This window comes from Lampetra planeri, chromosome 11 (assembly GCF_965212315.1).
Source record: "Lampetra planeri chromosome 11, kcLamPlan1.2.h2, whole genome shotgun sequence".
Lineage (NCBI taxonomy): Eukaryota > Metazoa > Chordata > Hyperoartia > Petromyzontiformes > Petromyzontidae > Lampetra > Lampetra planeri.
In genome coordinates, this window is record NC_136117.1 from 433609 (window position 1) to 453344 (window position 19736).

Here is a 19736-nt window from a genome sequence, read left to right on the forward strand (position 1 = left end):
TGGCCGTTAGTAGACCAATCAGCGGGATCAATTGTGGAGGCCTTTCTGCAGGGTTACGTTTTCGATAAAGGGGCCCCGGAGCACCTGCTTACAGACCAGGGAAATTTTTTTTCGTCCCGCCTTTTGAAGGAGGTGTGTGACGCATTGGGTACGAGAAAAATCCGGACATCCCCATACCACCCGCAAACCGACGGGATGGTCGAGCGCCTTCATCGAACATTGACATCTATGTTGTGCCAGCAGGTTAATTTGGCTCAGACGGATTGGGATGTACATGTCCCGGCGGCTTTGGCCACTTATAGATTGGCCCCACACGCTTCTCCAGGATATTCACCCTTTTATCTGATGTATGGGCGTGAACCAGAAGCCCCGGCCTTGGTCAGGCTGGGTGTGAAATCTAAGAGGAAGTCGCCAGTGGTGGCTGTCCCCATGCGCGAGTCATTGGATCGGTTGAACGAGGCCAGGGAGGCCTCGCTGCGGAATACGGAACGAAGGCAGGCAGCTAATGAGCATCTGCCTGGGGGGCAGCCTCCATGGGAACCATGGCAAGTGGGGGACAAGGCTTGGTTACATTGTCCGATGGTGCCGGTAGGCATGTCACCAAAGTTCCACCGGCCCTGGCAGGGGCCCGTTGAGATTGTGGAAGTTCGTCGGGATCAAAGTGTAAGGATTCGCTACGGTCGACGGTTGTAGCACATTCACCCGTCACGGTTGAAAAGATATGTTGTGCCATATGATGCGTCATCTCCAATCCCGGAACGGCCTGTATTGGATGTGTCCGACGAGTGTCCTGGGGGGCGATGGGAAGATGCACCTCAGCGGTTTACCCCCCGTGTGCCTGCAGGAACACCATCTTTGAAGCGACGGACACGCCGGGACGCACAAGGCCGTGGGTGGCTCTCGTCGAGAGTTGGACAGGGGGATGGAGATGGACGCACGGTTCGGGCAGAACGCTGCCCTGTGGCCACGGACGGGGATGCCCTAGCCCCTGTTCCATTGAGTCGGGGAGACGGACCGGCCGCGGGAACACGTTCACGATGATTAACTTTTACTTAAATTCCTGGAACTCGGGGTTGTATATATATTGTGCATCTGTTGAACTTTTCGTGTACTGTGGGTTTCGCGTTTCGCGTTGTTTTAGCCGGGACGGCTAGTTTTTTTTCACAGGGGGGGGGGGGGGTGATGTAGGGCTTGAGTATAGCGCGCCATGCATCCCCCGCCTCTGTTGCTATGCAAGCAAGCACAGTACAGTGGGGTGATGTGAGGTAAAGGTTGTTGTTGTGACTTTAGGCAAAATGGGTCGTTAAGGGTTGAAACAGGTGTCAGGGTAGCCGGGAGGACACAGGCCAGTGATTGGCTGGAAAGGTAATTGGGCATTAGCTGGCATCGCTCCGGCGGCGAAAACAAGGCCACGTGACACGGGGGGGGGCAGGGGGCGAGCGATAAGCGGGGGGTAGAGATAATTAGGGAGATTAATTGTTGTGGGGATATAAGCCAGAGCGCAACGGAGAGAAGGGAGTCCTGTACGAGTTGGTGTCGTGGATGGAGCTGCAGTAACGGTGCCCGGAGAGTCGCAGAGCAAGTGATAGTAGAGTAAAGCGTAGAGAGAGTGTTAGTAGAGTAAAGCACGGAGAGACAGTGGTAGCGAGAACACAGTGAACAACCAGGGTAGCCATGCATCGGAAGGATGCAGAGTAGGAGAAACCGTAGAGACGACAAGCGTAGCGATAGTGAGGTAGAGGGCACGGAGAGACGCGGAGCGGTGGCGCAGCAGAGAGACGCGGAGCGAGGCCGCGCCGAGACGCGGAGCGGTGGCGCGGCGAAGGTGGACTCTAAGAGGAAAATAAAGAGGAGAGAAAGACAACCCTTGTACGAGTCCTACACAAGTATAGAATTATATAGACCATTAAACACAACATATTTACCTTTCAGCTGAGAAACGAAGGGAGCTGCAACAGTTGCATGATGGTGAGCACACTGAATTTGCGTTACAGAAGTCACCAATTCAATTACATCCCTGGCTCTATCCACCCAGTGGTATCTGTGTTCAGAATGGTTTACCGTTCCGAAAGTCAGTTGTTAAAATAATTTTTTACTTTCCAGCAACCACTTGAATAATACAGTAAAACACAGTTACCGGTTTTGCTGCAAATATAGAATTATATAGACCATTATACACAAAATATTTACCTTTTAGCTGAAATACGAAGGGAGCTGCCACAGTTGCATGATGGTGAGCACACTGAATTTGCGTTACAGAAGTCACCAATTCAATTACATCCCCGGCTCTATCCACCCAGCGGTATCGGTGTTCAGAATGATTTACCGTTTCGAAAGTCAGGAACCAGTGGGATGCGAGTAATTAATGCACTAAATGTATAAACTGCACCGTGGCAGGCCTCAATGTAAATAAAAGGTAAAGATGTAGCCCTGCAATTACATGCTTACTGCACTGCTAGTGGACAAGAGAAAGCTCTACAGCAGTGCTTTTTAATCTTTTGATTTCACGGCACATTTCTGAACCTGCTCGATTTTAGTGGAACACTGAACCAAAAACTATACAGTATTTCATCCAGCAGTGGATTGACGAAGGTAATGTGTGTGCACTCGTCTCTTTATCAAGTGATATGCCGCTATGGATGGGATTTCTGCATCATGGAAATGTGACATTTGTACAATTGTGTGTGTGGTTCTCCCCTCAACCACCATGTGTTCCCAAGCCCTCATCGCAACTCAATTAGGACCAGAGATGCGTAATGCTTGGATTTAATTACTCACCCGGTGCACCTGGCTCAGCCAATTCACTAAGATTGGGGAGTTGTGTGTTTTGCGTGTGCCAGTCAATGCGTATGTGTCTGTCTGTGTGTTTAATTTGAATTTTTTTGAAAAACTACACAAACTATTTGGTTCTTTTGGTAAAGTCACGTAGAAAATAAAATAAAATACTAATAGAATACGACCTGTCAATTGTAAGCAGGAATGAGAAAAAAACAAACATAACAAACTTATAAATATAATGCAATACAACACAGCGATTCGGCTAACACAACAGTCAACGCCTCACCTGGTTGATTACGTTCTTCCAAATAATGACAAACAGAAAGACAGCGCCTTAAATAGATAGAGGGGGGAGGGGTTGGTGTAAGAGCCATAAGAGAGAAAGTGAATGTATTATTTCTGCGTATACATTTTTATGTACATCTGTCATACATTTGTTGACAGACTGGACATATTTGACTTGGAATATTCCAACTGGTTAGAACCCCCCTGTTGTGGTTAGACGCTCCATTGATTGAACCCATGACGTAACTTCCGGTCTGACAGTATAAACGGGAAATTAGGAGAAGAGCCAGGCAGGGAGCGAGTGGACAGTCTTTGACCGTGCGACAACGTGCTACACAGTACGTGGACATGCGAAGATATAGCTTTGGAAATCGTTCGTTTTTGTGCAACTAAGAAATAAAGAAACAGTTTGATTTAAGACACGTCATACACGCGTCAGACTTATTGCTCCCCAAGGTTAAGACATAGCCTTTTTTTGGTACGAGAAAGCTGCGCCTACAAAAGTCTGTACTCGCGTGGAAGAAAGCCGTGCAAGAAAGAAGTGAGAATGCTCTTCACGTCCTACCAACAAGGCAATAAGTCTGCGTCTAAGAAGCAGGTACCATTACGTTTGTATGAGAGAAGATTGTTAGCAATTGTGAAAGATAAGCAAACATTAATGAGCTACTGAAGCCTGTTAACTACATAAACAGAACTGTGAGCTGTATTTGCTTTGCCAAGCCAAGACGGTGCATATTTAGGAACGGATCTGCAAAGGTTATTTCTTTGAATAACTCTGAGAGTTTTGAAATATTTGGCAATACGTTGTGCACTGAGGAAACAAGATTGCGGACGACATTGCAAAATCAGCTACAGTACAAGGCAGCACAAAGCCGCGAAGCTACGCGTGAACACGGCAAGCAGGAAAGCACGTTGTTGGCGGGAAAGCGGCGGTGCAGGCAACTAGCCAGGACGCATATCGCCATATAGAGTCAGAAAAGCCCATGGAAATGTGGATCCCAAGCATCTGAAGATACAAGTGAAGATAAGAAAGATGAAGATGATGTTGATCCATGTGACAATATCATTGTTATCAGTTCCACGGAGCAAAAACACAAGTAAACATTGATCCGTAACTGGAAATGACTCAATAGTTTCCTCCAAAAGCTCCACAATTTTGGCACGTGGACGAGAAGAACCAGAACACACAGCTCTGTTAGCCAAGGTAGCATCTTTAAAGAAGAAACAAGAAATTGAGTTTGAAGCAGTACAGCTGATGACAAAGTTGAAAACTCAAAAGGAGCAGTTGAATCAGAGACTGCTATTGCAGCATCCAGTGCTAAGCTAAAGGTGTTTGGAGAATATGTGGACTCTTTGGATGGCAGGCATGAGTATTTCAAGACCAAGACATGATCCAGAAGAACCTCAGGACTGGACAAAAAGTACGGAGACAGAGCATTTGAGAAAACCCAGCCGGCTCATGCTGTAGGAGCATACGAGGAATCTAAATAAGCTCTTTCAAGAGGTAGAGAGGCTGGTACAAGTACAGCATTCCACAGACCTGACCCAAGTCAACACCACCAGATGCCTGAAAGGAATGAATTAGATCTTTATCAAGTGATGCAGCATCAGAACGAGATTGGAGATGCTTGTAAAACAGCAAAATTTGTATCACCTTCCTTAGAGAGACATTCCTGTGTTCAAAGGTGATCCACTTGTCTACAAGTCCTTCATCAGAGCTTTTGTGCACACCATTGACCATAAGACGGAGAGTAGCCAAGACAAGTTTTATTACCTGGAACAATTCACCAGTGGAGAACCACAAAATCTTGTGCGCAGTTGTGAACATATGAGTCCAATCAGAGGCTAGCAGGAAGCCAGGAAGCTACTTCAGAAGCAATATGGTGATGAGCTGAAGATAGCCAGTGCCTATATGGCGAAAGCTTGGCAGTGATCAAAAATGAAGATGGAAAAGTGTTGCAGACGTATGCCTTATTCTTGATTGGATGTCGGAACATCATGGTAGATATTGAGTACATGGATGAAATGGATAATCCCACGAACATGCAAATGTGGTCATCTCAAAGCTTCCATATAAGATGAGAGAGAAGTGGAGAGGGAAGGCCTTCATTGTTCAAGAACGACAAGGAAGAAGAGCCAGGTTTACAGACTTGGTGGACTTCGTCGACAAGCAAGTCAAGTTGCAATGGATCTGCTGTTTGGAGACATGCAGGATACCAACAGAGGTATTGCAGGAAAGGGAAAAGACAAGACTGCAGAGATAAAGACCCACCAAAAGAGTGGTCTTAAAGGAAGCAGTTTTGCAATAAGCGTCATGCCTTCTGAAGAGGGGAAAGCACAAGACTCACCTCAGAAAAATAGTCGAGACAAGCCTGCTAATGCCTTCCAGAAGTCCTGCTTGTTCTGTGAGAAGAATCACACACTGGATTCTTGCATTAAGATCAGAGAACAGCCACAGAAAGACAGAATTTAGTTTCTGAAGAAAACATGACTTAGCTTTGGATGTCTTTATATAAGGGCACTTTAGCTAGGAGTGTAAGAAAAAAATGAAATGTCAAGAGTGTAACTTGAAGCATCCAAACATGCTGCACGTCATTATAGAAAAGTGTCACCTCTAAAAGGAATGAAGATGGCAACACTGAAGAGAAGACAGCCTCAAGTGCTATTGTGTCCCTTAAGCATGAAACTTGTAGCTACATTCGGGGCTGGAGATGGAGAATGTATTCTCGCCATTGTTTCAGTGAAGATCAAATCTAAAAGAAGTGAGAAGAGTGTGGAGACATATGCACTAATGGATCCAGGAAGTTAAGCGACGTTTTCTACTGAAACCTTGAGGAAACAACTCAACGTCAGAGGCAGGAAGACTGAAATCCTTCTCTGAAGCATGGGTCAGGAGAAGTCAGTACACAGTTATATCTTGGCAGACCTGGAAATGAGTGGACTTGAAGAGGGAGATTATATTGGTCTGCCAAAAGTTTTCACCCACAGTGACATTCCAGTGAAAAAGAAAACCTACCACTACAGCATGATGTTGATAGATGGTCCTATCTAAGAGAAGTGCGCCTCCCATGCATTGAGGCAGAGATAGGCCTGCTGATATGAACTAATGCACACAAAGCAATGGAACCATGGAAGGTGATAAATAGTGAAGGTGATGGACCCTACGCAATCAAGATCACTCTTGGCTGTGTAGTGAATGGACCTATGAGAACAGGAGATACCAATGGAAAATGGCAAAGTTTCACAGCAAACCGTATCTCCATCTCAAACATTGAATAACTGTTAGTCCAACAATACAACACAGACTTCTCAGAATGCAGTTGTGAAGACAAACCAGAGATGTCACAAGAAGACCATCAATTCATGTGATCTGTGACAAGGTCAGCAGAGCTGGTCGATGGGCACTATACCATTGGTTTGCCATTGGGAAGTGAGAATATGAAAATGTCGAACAAGCGCTGTGTTGCAAAGCATCGCATCATCAGTCTCAAGAGAAAGCTTAGCAAGAGCCCAGATTTCCATGAGGACTACAACAGCTCATGAGATATCATTGCAAAGGGCTTTGCTGTGAAAGTGCCTAAAAAGCAGCTGGAACGAGAAGATGGAAGAGTCGTGCAGTTTACTGCTAGACAGCCAGTTTAGATTTATTTTCATAATCATATCCATATTCCCAGTCTGTTACCCCCAGCTTCACACACTACCATCACCATTACCACATGGTGTCTTCAGCTTGCGCAATTTACCCCCCCCCCCCGGCAGCACAACAAAAGCTGCTTAATCTTAGCTTCCTTATCTACTTCCGCCCACGGCATCACAAAGCTTTAGTTTGAACTCCGTACGTTGCGCCCACCCCATTTCCTCACATCGCCCACACACTCACCATGGCCCGTCCCCTCCCTCCATCCCCCGCGACTATATAATTCCTCATCACAGCCATCTCTTAAGACACACATAAGCGGTTGTGCTTTCGCTACGTTGTCCCCACCTGAAGGACTCTTGTGTTGCACCCGAAACGTGATTTAATTTAGTTTTAATTTATTTTATTAGATTTTTTACCTACGTGACTTTACCGAAAAAACCAAAGAGTATGAATCTTTGCAGTCACGAAAGCTAAAAAAGTGTGGTACATTCTTCATCATGGGGTGTACCACCCGAAGAAGAAGAAGATCCGTGTAGTCTTCGACTGCACTGCAACATACCAAGGTAATCTCATTGAATAAGCAGTTACTCCAAAGACCCAACCTCGCCAACACTCTCATTGGTGTGTTGACAAGATTTAGAGAAGAACCTTGGGCTATGGTGGCGGACATCGAGTGGTGGCCTAATGGCGACCTGAGTCAAGCCACAGAGGAGTACAGAATGACTGTGCACCTGTTTGGAGCCACGTAATCACCCAGCTGTGCATTTTACACACTAAGGAGAATAGCTGAAGATGGAAGAACCGAGTCAGCACCAGAGGCGGTTGACACAGTATGCCGAAACTTCTACATCGACGACAGCTTAAAGCCTGTGTCATCTGAAGCCCATGCTGTCACTCTGTCAAGAGATCTCCGAACTTCGTGTTCTAGTGGGGGATTCCACTTGACAAAGTGGGTAAGCAACAGCAGAGTTGTCATTTCACAGAAGAAGAAAGAGCCATAAAGATGCTCGGACAAGAACATCAAGTGTTGCTCAATGAGTTTACCTTTTGGACGGATAGCACTACAGTGGCAAACAGGATCACTACAATCCGTGAGGCCACAGAACCAACCCATTGGAGGTATATAAATACCTTAGTGAACCCGGAGGATCATGCTTCAAAAGGTTTGAAAGCTGTAAACTTCATCAAAAGTGAAGAATGAATTCCGGGACCCAAATTCCTGTGGAAGGCTCCAAGTAAATGGCCAGAACGACCAATTCAAAAGAGTCAAAGCTCAGATGATGATGATCAAGAAGTCGGTAACAGTCAATCTCATCAGTATCAAAGAGAACTCTAACACAGTGAACAGACTTGTCAATCACTACTCAAGTTGGCATCATCTGACGAGAGCAGTGGCATTGTTTTTCTGACTGAAAGAGATTCTGCTGCACTTGAGGAATAAAAGAAAAGAGTATCGAGCAACAATCAGTCAGGCTGAAAGTAACCCTGAGAGGCAAAAGATACATCTCAAGCAGTGCATGCAGAAACTCAAAGCAACACAGGAAAATGAACCGCTTACAGTGGAAAATTTGACCCAGGCTGAGATCGACCTAATCTGCTTCAGCCAGAAGAATTATTAAGACCATGCCAGACTCCAACGGTTCAGTCTGTCACGTGTGTTAAAACGAAGTTCAGAACCTATTACAAAGCTCTGTCTGTTACAAGAAGCAGCATGAAAGTATACGGTTAAGATCAAGAGAAGGCTCAAGAAAGCCATTAAGTGGCAGAAATACAATACATTTTTATTTTTTATAAGTACAGTTTATTATTTATAGTTTTGTGGCTCTTAAGGTTACATTTTAAGAGTAATTGGTATGCTCCCTGTCTAGCCAATTAGGGGCTGGTAATGTAAGAGCCATAAGACAGAAAGTGAATGTATTACTTCTGCGTATACATTTGATGTACATCTGTCATACATTTGTTGACAGACTGGGCATATTTGACTTGGAATATTCCAACTGTTTAGAACCCCCTAGTGGTTAGACGCACCGTTGGTTGAACCCATGACGTCACTTCTGGTCTGACATTATAAATGGGAAGTTAGGAGAAGAACCAGGTGGGGAGCGAGTGGACACAGTATTTGACCGTGCAACAACGTGATAAAGTACGTGGACAGGCGAAGATATAGCCTTGGAAATCGCTTGTTGTGCAACTAAGAAATAAAGAAAGTTTTACTTAAGACATTCTAGATTTGAAGCTTTCGTGACTGCCAGGATTCATACTCTTAGTTATTTCGGTAAAGTCACGTAGGTAAAAAATGAAATAAAAATTAATACAAATTGATGCAGCAAATCTGGCTGTGACGGTCCCACCTGATGACGGAGACTTGTGTTGCCTCCGAAACGTCGTGATTTTTATTTTATTTGATTAATTTTGATTTCATTTTTTACCTACGTGACTTTACCGAAAGAACTAAGAGTATTATTTAATACACATCAAACACACGTCAGACGTATTGCTCCCCAAGGTTAAGAAGTAGCTTATTTTTTGGTACAAGAAAGCTGCGCCTACAATTGGGGTAGAGGACAATGAGAGATCCATCTTCTTGGTTCTTTCGGTAAAGTCACGTAGAAGGAAAATAATAAAATAATAAAAATAAAACAATAAAATAATTCTCACGACGTTTCGGCCACAACGCAAGCAGCCGTCCTCAGGTGAAGAACAGGTCTGTCGGGAAGACAGCGTCTGAATGAAACACCCCAGGCTTGGAGCGTATATTTAAGCTGGGTTGGAGGGGGAAGAGCACCTTGACAAAATAAGTTGCATATCAAGAGGAATTTAGCATATTTATGGGAAATGCAGATATGGGATTAGTACTACTTGTGAAATGCGTAGGAGGTGGGAGGGGGTTTTACAAAGTCATTATGCCCGTGCATTATGCAGTATGCAGGATTAGCAGCATCAAAGGGAGGGGATAGGGGTAGCATTAATAAAGGGAAGGAATGTTAATAGTATGTAGCTGCAGTAACTAAACCACCACATAAAAAACTGAAGTATAAACTACATAGTATCATCAGTATACTAAATATACTCTCCAATAAGCTGTGCTACTAACAGTAAGTAATACATTACAATTCTATGTCGCAAAAAATACAATATGCTTCCAGCTAAACTTTTTTCTCTTACATCACACGGGTCTACCCCGTACTATATACTGCCATAGACAAACCCAACATTAAATGATATACTGTATTACTATACACCCTATACCTTCGACTATACATTGTAATATTACACTATGTATTATTCTACCCACCCTACTGTATATCACACTGCTGTATATTCACTATACAATGAGAGAGTTATGTGGATTTCCGGACTATAGCGGCCAGAGGAGAGACAATGGACTATAAACAAACCAGCATGGCAATATTTAGAGCAAGAAAATCGGAAGTTTGACAAAAATTTTAGTAAAATTAAAGAGTGTAATGAAATGCAACAGAGAAGTTGGTTAACACACAGTTAACGCATAGCCTGGTTGATTACATTCTCCCAAAGAATGGCAAACAGAAAGACAGCGCCACTGTGTCGGAGCATTACATGGAGAGAGGGGTGAGGGGTTGGGGCAGAGAGAGAGGGAGGGGGGATTGGGGTATAGAACAATGAGAGAGTTGCGTGGAATTCCGGACCATAGTGGCGGAGGAGAGACAATAGACTATAAACAAACCATCACGGCAATATTTATAGCAAGAAAATCGGAAGTTTGAGAAGGCAAATTTAGTAAAATTAGGAAGTGTAATGCAATGCAACACAGAGAGTTGGTTAACACACAACGCATTGCCGTGTTGATTAATTTCTTCCAAAGATTGCTAATTTAGAAGTTAAGTGTGAAACAGACAAGCAAGGAAAAATTTAGAGAGAGAAATAGGAAGTTTGACAACAAATTTAGTAAAATTAGAGAATGTAATGCAATGCAACACAGAGAGTCGGCTAACACACAGTTAACACATAAACTGGTTGATTATGTTCTCCCAAAGATTGCTAAATTAAAAGTTAAGTGTGAGTTGTGAGGAAAACCTCCCCTCTCGTGGCGAGCAAACCCCAACATTGTCATTCAGCTCTAGAACATATTCCCATATGCAAGAGCAGAATCGGTAATTTTTGGCATGGCCATCTGTTTGTCCGTCCATTTTATGGTTTTACATGGTTTTCTGTGGCTTGTGTGTTCATTTCAATGTCTAAGTGTCTGTCTTATTTGTTTTATGTTGATCTCTGTGTGTCTATATGTTCATTCTTTTAGTAAATTGTCTATGTCTGTTGTCTAATTTAACTCTGTGTCTGTTAATTGTCCAATTTCACTATCTAGGAGTTTCTTTGTGTTATGTTGATGTATGTGTGTGTTCATTATTATATGCATCGTCTGTTCATCAATTCAAACATACCAGAGATATCTGAGACTTTGCTACGACATACTGGTTGCAAAGCAGTGCTATAGAGGGTATTTTCTGTACTGTACTCTGATACATATCAGGTGTGTTGGAAGAGGTTTGAGTTACCCACACTTTACCCCACAACGACCTGCTGTAGATTGGCTTACTGTGCTACAGAGTGTAAAGAACCGTTGGGGTGGGGGGCTAGTTGAGAAACTTGTTCCAATGTCTCAACTGCCGCTCCGAGAGTGACTTCTGGATTGTAAGTGAGAAAACCGTAAAACTCCTTTGGCAGCTGCCTTCACTTCTCAGTTAAAAATGTTAACATGTGTTCGTTTCTAGACACATATGTGCAGGCACCCGGTTCACAGGTTTTTTACAATGTTTTCATGCGGTTAGCGGTAATACATAAAACCAGTTTTAACAACCCCAGGAATTATAATGCTCATGATGTTATTATCCACAGACATGGCACTTGGAAGATTTTTGCCCGAATGAGTGGAGCACCCAATGTCAACTCATCTGCAGAGTTTGATGTCCAGGAATACAGTATGTAACCATTAACAAATACACATTTAATCATATAATGTCACTACATTGTGTTCTGCCCACATTCTTCCTGGTTTGTCCAGATTCTCAAATTTCCTCCTTGAGCTAAAAATAAACCATAAAATGTAACTGGCATTGACTATAACATCCCAATCGTGAAAAAAAAGGCCTGCAAATTAGATTTGAAGCTTTCCTGACTGCAAGGATTCATAGTCTTAGGTTTTTTCGGTAAAGTCATGTAGGTAAAAAATTAATAATAAAAATAATAAATAAAAATAAATAATAACAATAATAGAAGAAATAATCTCTGATCGTGTCCGCGAGCACAAGTCAGATGTGAAACACGGCAAAATTGAGTCTCCCGCCGTTGCCGATCATTGCTACAACGCTGTGGGCTCTCATGAGATTGTCTTTTCCGATACCAAGGTGCTCTGCAAACCTTCTGGCTACCATCAAAGGTTTGTACACGAAGTCATCCAGATATACAAACACAGACATAACTTCAACCGTGATGATGGGTACAAACTGAGTAATCATTGGAAAGATGTTATTAACCATGCAAAAAGATTTAACTACACATATTTGGACCATCTTATTTGACAGGTACTATTCTTTAGTTACTGTACAGTTTACTGATAGACAGCCAGTTTTGTTTTATCATGTTTAGCTTCTTTTTTCACACGCTGGTTGCCTGCCTTGAGTTTTACCCACCCAGCAGCATAGCAAGGGGCTGCTTTGTCCTGACTTGCTTTTCTGCTTCTGCCATCTACATAACAAAGGCTCAGTCCCAGCAGCAGCAGCCGTACTAACCATCTTATAACAACTCCTCCCCCGTGACCCATCCTGGCTCCTCCCCCCTCAACCAGTATATATACAAGGTCGGGTCTCTTGGGATTTCTCTTTATTTGATACAGCAATTGTGCTGTGACGGTTCCACCTGAAGACGGAAGCTTGTGTTGCCTCCGAAACGTCGTGATTTATTATTTTATTTCTATTCTATAATTTTTTTTTTACCTACGTGACTTTACCGAAAAAACCTAAGAGTACCTGCAAATTACACAATTTGGATTACGTATAGGAATATCACCCTCCACTGACAGACTAATGCCCACTTCCAGGCCAGGTGCGAAGATACCTTGTTCCTACAAGCACAGTTGCCACTGCGGGTGCTCTTTCAAACATGTTTGAGATGACTTGTGATGTACGTAGGTTATCGGGCGTGATGCACTCTGTGATGTCTAGACGTGAAGGGCGCTGTTTTAACAAAACACATCATTGTACTAAGAATTTTTATGGAACATTAAATACAAAGCAAAAACAGTGTCTTTAAACCCAAATGTAGATGCTGTAATGTGATGTGTAGGTTTATAATTTTTACATAATTCGTAAAAAAGTAACAAATGTTTTATATGTGTATTAAACATACACACAAGCTTATTGGTACATTAATATTTCCCTAGTCTTGCCGACCTTTGAAGTGAAGATTAACCCCAAGCAGAGAGTGTTTCACATCAACGATGAAGAATTTGTTGTGGACATCACTGCAAAGTAAGACAATTTAATATTGTCTCATCTATATACAATGTGGTGAAATATATTTAGATTACACCACATGCTAAAGCCAACGACGCATATGTTAGGCGTACCAATTTTCATACTTGTAATCAGTTGAAAAATGGCCAAACATTAAAATAGCAAACACTACGTGTTACCGTCCTGTTGAAAGATATCAAGAGGACAGTAATGTGGCCCATTGGTAGCACGTTGGAACTTTGCTGCCGATGTTTATATTTCTAATCCAGTTGCACACTCTGGTTAATACTGCGGGCATATTAACTGTAGAATACTATACGCTGGCTGCTTCACAATGGACATTACAGATTTTGTGAAGTCATTAGAAACGAGTAGACAAGTGTGTGCAGGCCTCACGGTACATATTTGAAACATTACCCATATTTAATATTCTCTTGTAATTATACAAACCATGATCGCCCTCGACTGTGAAACTGCACATGTGAAACAGATGGGTGTGGATGCAAATATACTAAACTACAATTTTTTTTTAACTTGTTTACTTTCCATTAAAGCTCGATTCACTGAACCTGCATTGCATTGTGTGATATAAAACCACTTAAAAGCCCAAATAACACATATATTCGTGACAACCGCACTAAACCCACCATTTAAATTGTCAAATCAGTAAAGCAACATAGGACCAGTAGATCATCTTATCATATACAGTGAGAGAAAAACCCTTGGTGGCAAAACCCTTGTTGGCAATCACAGAGGTCAGACGTTTCTTGTAGTTGGCCACCAGAGGTTTGCACACATCTCAGGAGGGATTTTGTCCCACTCCTCTTTGCAGATCTCCAAGTCATTCAGGTTTCGAGGTTGACGTTTGGCAACTCGAACCTTCAGCTCCCTCCACAGATTTTCTATGGGATTAAGGTCTGGAGACTGGCTAGGCCACTCCAGGACCTTAATGTGATTCTTCTTGAGCCACTCCGTTGTTGCCTTGGCCGTGTGTTTTGGGTCATTGTCATGCTGGAATACCCATCCACGACCCATTTTCAATGCCCTGGCTGAGGAAAGGAGGTTCTCACCCAAGATTTTACGGTACATGGCCCCGTCCATCGTCCCTTTGATGCGGTGAAGTTGTCCTGTCCCCTTAGCAGAAAAACACCCCCAAAGCATAATGTTTCCACCTCCATGTTTGACGGTGGGGATGATGTTCTTGGGGTCATAGGCAGCATTCCTCCTCCTCCTCCTCCAAACAAGGCGAGTTGAGTTGATGTCAAAGAGCTCCATTTTGGTCTCATCTGACCACAACACTTTCACCCAGTTGTCCTCTGAATCATTCAGATGTTCATTGGCAAACTTCAGACGGGCATGTATATGTGCCTTCTTGAGCAGGGGGACCTTGCAGGCGCTGCAGGATTTCAGTCCTTCACGGCGTAGTGTGTTACCAACTGTTTTCTTGGTGACTATGGTCCCAGCTGCCTTGAGATCATTGACAAGATCCTCCCGTGTAGTTCTGGGCTGATTCCTCACCGTTATCATGATCATTGCAACTCCACGAGGTGAGATCTTGCATGGAGCCCCAGGCCGAGGGAGATGTTGTCACCTTCTCACCAAGCTGCTTGGCGATGGTCTTGTAGCCCATTCCAGCCTTGTGTAGGTCTAAAATCTTGTCCCTGACATACTTGGAGAGCTCTTTGGTCTTGGCCATGGTGTTTGGAATCTGATTGATTGATTGCTTCTGTGAACAGGTGTCTTTTATACAGCTAACAAGCTGAGATTAGGAGGACTCCCTTTAAGAGTGTGCTCCTAATCTCAGCTCGTTACCTGTATAAAAGACACCTGGGAGCCATACATCTTTTTGATTGCGAGGGGGTCAAATACTTATTTCCCTCATTGAAATGCAAATCAATTTATAACATTTTTGACATGCGTTTTTCTGGATGTTGTTGTTGTTATTCTGTCTCTCACTGTTCAAATTAACCTACCATTAAAATTATAGACTGATCATTTCTTTGTCAGTGGGCAAACGTACAAAATCAGCAGGGGATCAAATACTTTTTTCCCTCACTGTAGATATTTATATAGCGCCTTGGTTCTTTACAACAATTATACAATTGTACTTAAAATGATAATGCTTAAAATAGTGAAGTTATTAAAAGTGGTGGTGTCGCTATGGTGACAGTTAGGAGGACAGGTGCGAGTGGTTAAGGAGGGGTTGGGGTAGGGGTAGTGACAGGGGTTGGGGTAGTGATAAGGGTTAGGGTAGTGACAGGAGTTGGGGTAGTGACAGGGGTTGTGATAGGGGTTGGGGTAGTGATAGGGTATGCCTGGTTGTCGCTGGGGGGTCGGGGCAAGGAGTAGTGTGGAGGCTGCTCGCCTCTGTCTCCATCGTCCCCTCCGTATCATTACCCCCTTGCTGTCTGGTGGGGTCCGGACTTTCGTCCCCCATCTGCTCCCTATCCTGTACCCCCGTGAGTGCTGCGGATCGTGTGTGCATGCTCCCCCTGCGCTGATGTTGGCCGCGGAGCGCAAGTTGCCGCCGCCGTGCGCGCGAGATAAACAGCACAACAATGCGCAGCCGATTACGCGCTCGAGCCGCGGGGTTGGGGGTCAGGGGCCCACCACCGCGCCGCACTTATGCAATTAACGAGCACACGCACGATCGCACAAAGCTAACAGCTTCAATGCGCACAGCGATTTCGCACACGCGAGCGGGGCACACGCCGACACAACGACTCGTCCCCTCCCGCACTCGCACGTGTACGTCAACACAAGTATCGTACAAGGACAATTCTCCTCTCACACGGCTGCGTAGGCACGCAAACACACAAAAGCGCTCTCCCTCCTCCTCTCGCTCCCCCCAGCGTGCGATCACAGCGCGCTCCGGCGCCGCGGCTCGCGGGTTCACCGTGTGCGGCTTGCGGGTTTTACCGTGTGCGGCTTGCACACACGCGAGCGACGCCCACGCTCGAGCGAGAGCACGTAAAACCCCCCTCTTGCGCGGCCGCGCGTTTATACAAATACACTGTGCGCACCCCGGGCGTCAACACACACACCTCCGTACCCGCACAATCGTACAGAGACCACGGCCTTTACGCATACAACGACCACACACCCGCGAATGCAGCGCACGCTAATACCACGTGCAAAAATACCCAACAACACGGTTTTATTACTACGCTCGAGATTTTATTAGCGCTTGTTAACCAACCGAGCCACCCGTGTGTGTGTGCGGGCCAGCAAGGCGCTTCTAACCCACACTCTGGTGGCGTGCAGCCCTATTCTATGCTGCGCTCTCTGTTAAACTGCTTTCCTCTCGTCCTTACCCCGAACTAACCCTTCTCCCACGGATCCTACTCTCCGCTCTGAGGTGTTGTAAGGCGCGTAATACGATACCGTCTGTAGTCCTTGGTGGCCTTGCGCCGCTCAGATCGTCCTGCAGACAATCTAGCGGCTCGCCCGATGACTCCTTCGTCGCTGACTCCGTGTCAAAACTCCAGAAGAAGAGACCCTCTCCTACTCTGCCCTCCGTCTTTTATACTATTCACATCAAAGGCTAGGCGCCCCCGTCCCGACCGCCTTGGTCTCTCGACCAATCCTGAGCCTAGGATTTCCCGCCCTTTTGCGATCCCGCCGGCTTTTGATATTTCGACTAATCAGTAGCCCCGGGTCCGTCGCTCTCCTTGTCCTCGGTTACATCAATGGCTCTGCGCTTTCGCCCCCGACCGCATTGTTCTCCCAACCAATCAGGAGCCCCAGACCCGTGGCGCCCTCCGCCAACGCTGCTTTTTTTTTGGCCCTGATCCCAGCTATCCGCCTTGCTGACCCGTGTTTGTGTTTGTATGCGTTTCTAACTGGGGGGCTCTCTGAGCTCGCCGTGGTCGTGCGATCTCAAATCCGCCCACGGCGCCGCAGTGTTACTTGGCCTGGGAAGGGTCCTGTCAAATTCCCTGGCCCTGAGAAACCGTGGGGTAACCCCCCGAGGGGGCCCTCGGGTGAAAACTCAGGGTAGGTGACCCGACCACGAGGCCCTACGTGGGTGCGGGTGCGTGCTTATGTGCGGGGGGGGGGGGGGGTGATGGGGTGACGTGCGGTGGGGGAAGCCGGGCGGCTCCCTGGCTCGGCAGAGCGGCCCCGTCGCTGTGGCACCACAGTAGCAGCAGGATATACAAGGGAGAAGAGGTGGGTTTTAAGGGAGGAATGGAAGCAGGTTACAGTGAAGATGATTGTGTAATGTGCAGTGGGAGTTTGTTCCAGTGAAGGCGAGAAAGAGGGGAAAAGGAATGAAAGCATGACTGGGCACAGGGCGAGGGAGGTACAGAGAGGGACAGTAGAGATTGGGAGTTGAGAGGATGGGATGGGGCATAGTAAGATATGAGAGAAGCATGATATGGTGAATCAAGACAATGGAGGGACTTGTTGAATAAAGTGATACATTTGAAAGAGAGTGATAGTAGACAGGGAGCCAGTGGAGTTGGGAAAGTAGAGCAGAAGTGTGAGGAAGGTTACAAATTATCCAGGCTGATGCATTTTGTATCTGTTGGAGAGGAGTGAAGGTGTAGGGAGGAAGGCCGAGAAGAAGGGAATTTCCATTGTCAAACTGAGTGAAAATTAGGAAGTGAACCAGGAGGGGGCGGGGGGGGGGGGGAAATTTGCAAATGTTCAATAGGTGAAAGTGACAGAGAGAGGGAGGAGTTAATGATGACCCAGAAGTTGCGAGCAGCCGAGACAGGAGCGAGGGTAAAGAGAGGTAATGCGATGATAGGACATCGTGGAGGGGAATGGTGAGAGGGGGAGAAAAGGGTTTCAGTTTTAGAAGGAATGATGGAGAGGTAGTCACGTGACATCCATGATTGGACAGTTTTTTGGAGGGGTTGAAAGAAACACAGGAAGTGCATTAAGAGAGATAATACTGGAGCCAGGAAAGGGGTGTGTTTGTGATACCGAGACTGGAGAGTGTGGAGAGGAGTATAGGGTGATTGACCCTGTCAAAGGCTGAGGAAAGATCGAGGAGAATGAGGATTTAGGAGAGGCCATAATGGGCAGAGTTTGTTAAATGGTTATGTGCAGTCAGAGGGCAGTTTCAGTGGAATGGGAGGGGCGGAATCCAGATTGGAAATGAGGATAAAGAGAATTATATGAGATGTAGTGAGTAAGGTGGGAGTGGACAAGATGTTCAAGACGTTTAGAGAAACAAGGGAGGAGAGGGATTGTCTGGTAGTTGGCAGGACTAGAAGTGTTGAGAGAGAGGTTTGTTTTAGAAGGGGGATTATGATAGCTGCCTGATAGATGGCAGGAAAAAACACCAGAGGGGAGCGAAGAATTGAAGAGAGGGAGACTAGGTAGGTAAGGATAAGAGGGAGGGGAGGAGGTAAAAGAGGAGAGGAGGTAAAAGGGATGGGGTCCAAGCGACGGGAGTTAGGATAGGCTTTGGATTTGATGGCAGAGAGTTTGGATGATGATGTGTGAGAAAAACCAGTGAAGAGAGAGTCAGGTGGGTGGAAGGACTGGATGGTTGGACTAGAAGATGAGGCTGGCAAAAGAGAGCAGATGGAGTTCATTATTACGGGCTGAGAAGATTTGGTGGGGAAGATGGGCAAGGGAAGAAATTATAGTTAAGAAGTAGTCCTGCTTGGCTACTTTTAAGGCAGCTAGAAAGTGGGTGAGAAGAGAGTACTAGGATAACAGAAATCGGGAGGACTTTTACAGTTATCCAGCTTTGCGCAGAGAAATATGAGGGAAGGAGTTAATCATGCAAGGAGGGGCTTAAGTGACGGGGATCAGAGGCGTAGGGGGGATAGGTCGTTTAGGGAAGAAGATAGCACCATAGAAGAAGCAGAGTCAGGGTGGAAAGAGGAAAAGTCAGCGATTTAAATAAAGAGGGAAGAGACGCAGTAAGTCAGAGAGTGAGTGTCCAGGGAGTGAAGGTTGCGGCAGAGGAAAGGGTGGGTAAATAGTGGAGTGGAATGAGCAAGGGAAGGCAAGGAAATTTAGGGAAAGGAGAAAGTGGTCTGAAGGGAGGCAGAATTGAGTATAGATAGGTGTTGCATTACAGTGAGAAAGGAAGATAAGGTTCAGGGTACTGACAGATGTATGAGTAGGGGCGGGGGGGGGAAGCAGGTGAAAGCCAAACGAGTTGATTAGGGGGAGTAGGACAGAGGGGACCTGCTAAGGTGGAGGTTGAAATTACAAAGGAGAATAAAGTGATGACAGATGGGGGGATGGAGGAGAGGAGGCAATGGCTTCACAGGGATATGGATGGGAGATGAGCACCAGTGCCTCAATGCTCAGTTGGGCAGCAGCAGGAGGAGATGTTGAGACTGGAGTCAGGGAGATGTTTACTGATATTCATTACTAGATTTACTACCCATATTCGCCCGAGACTTGGATTCGTGTCTTGGATAAATACAAGGCCTACGCGGAAGGTTGGGGGGGGGTGCGTGACGTCAGTAGGCACACTGCGTAACGCTGCCGCATGCGGGTGACACAGATGTGACGTCACCGCTCACTTGCCGTGCAAAATATATCCATTATAGCGCCCCCACCTCCCAAAA

The 19736-nt window shown here is 45.5% G+C and overlaps 1 protein-coding gene across 13 annotated transcripts in view; it reads left to right on the forward strand.

Annotated features, from left to right (window-relative positions):
* The window catches only part of LOC144721414 (complement C3-like), a 366684-nt gene that overhangs the window by 78367 nt on the left and 268581 nt on the right, over window positions 1–19736 (forward strand). For 12 of the 13 annotated variants that reach the window (XM_078599020.1, XM_078599027.1, XM_078599021.1 and 9 more), the window contains 2 exons: window positions 11579–11661; window positions 13122–13209. In XM_078599020.1, coding sequence (XP_078455146.1) covers window positions 11579–11661; window positions 13122–13209 — 171 coding nt within the window. Of the gene's footprint in view, window positions 1–1844; window positions 3662–11578; window positions 11662–13121; window positions 13210–19736 lie in introns of those variants that run through there. The other variant, XM_078599028.1, reaches the window with a different exon arrangement.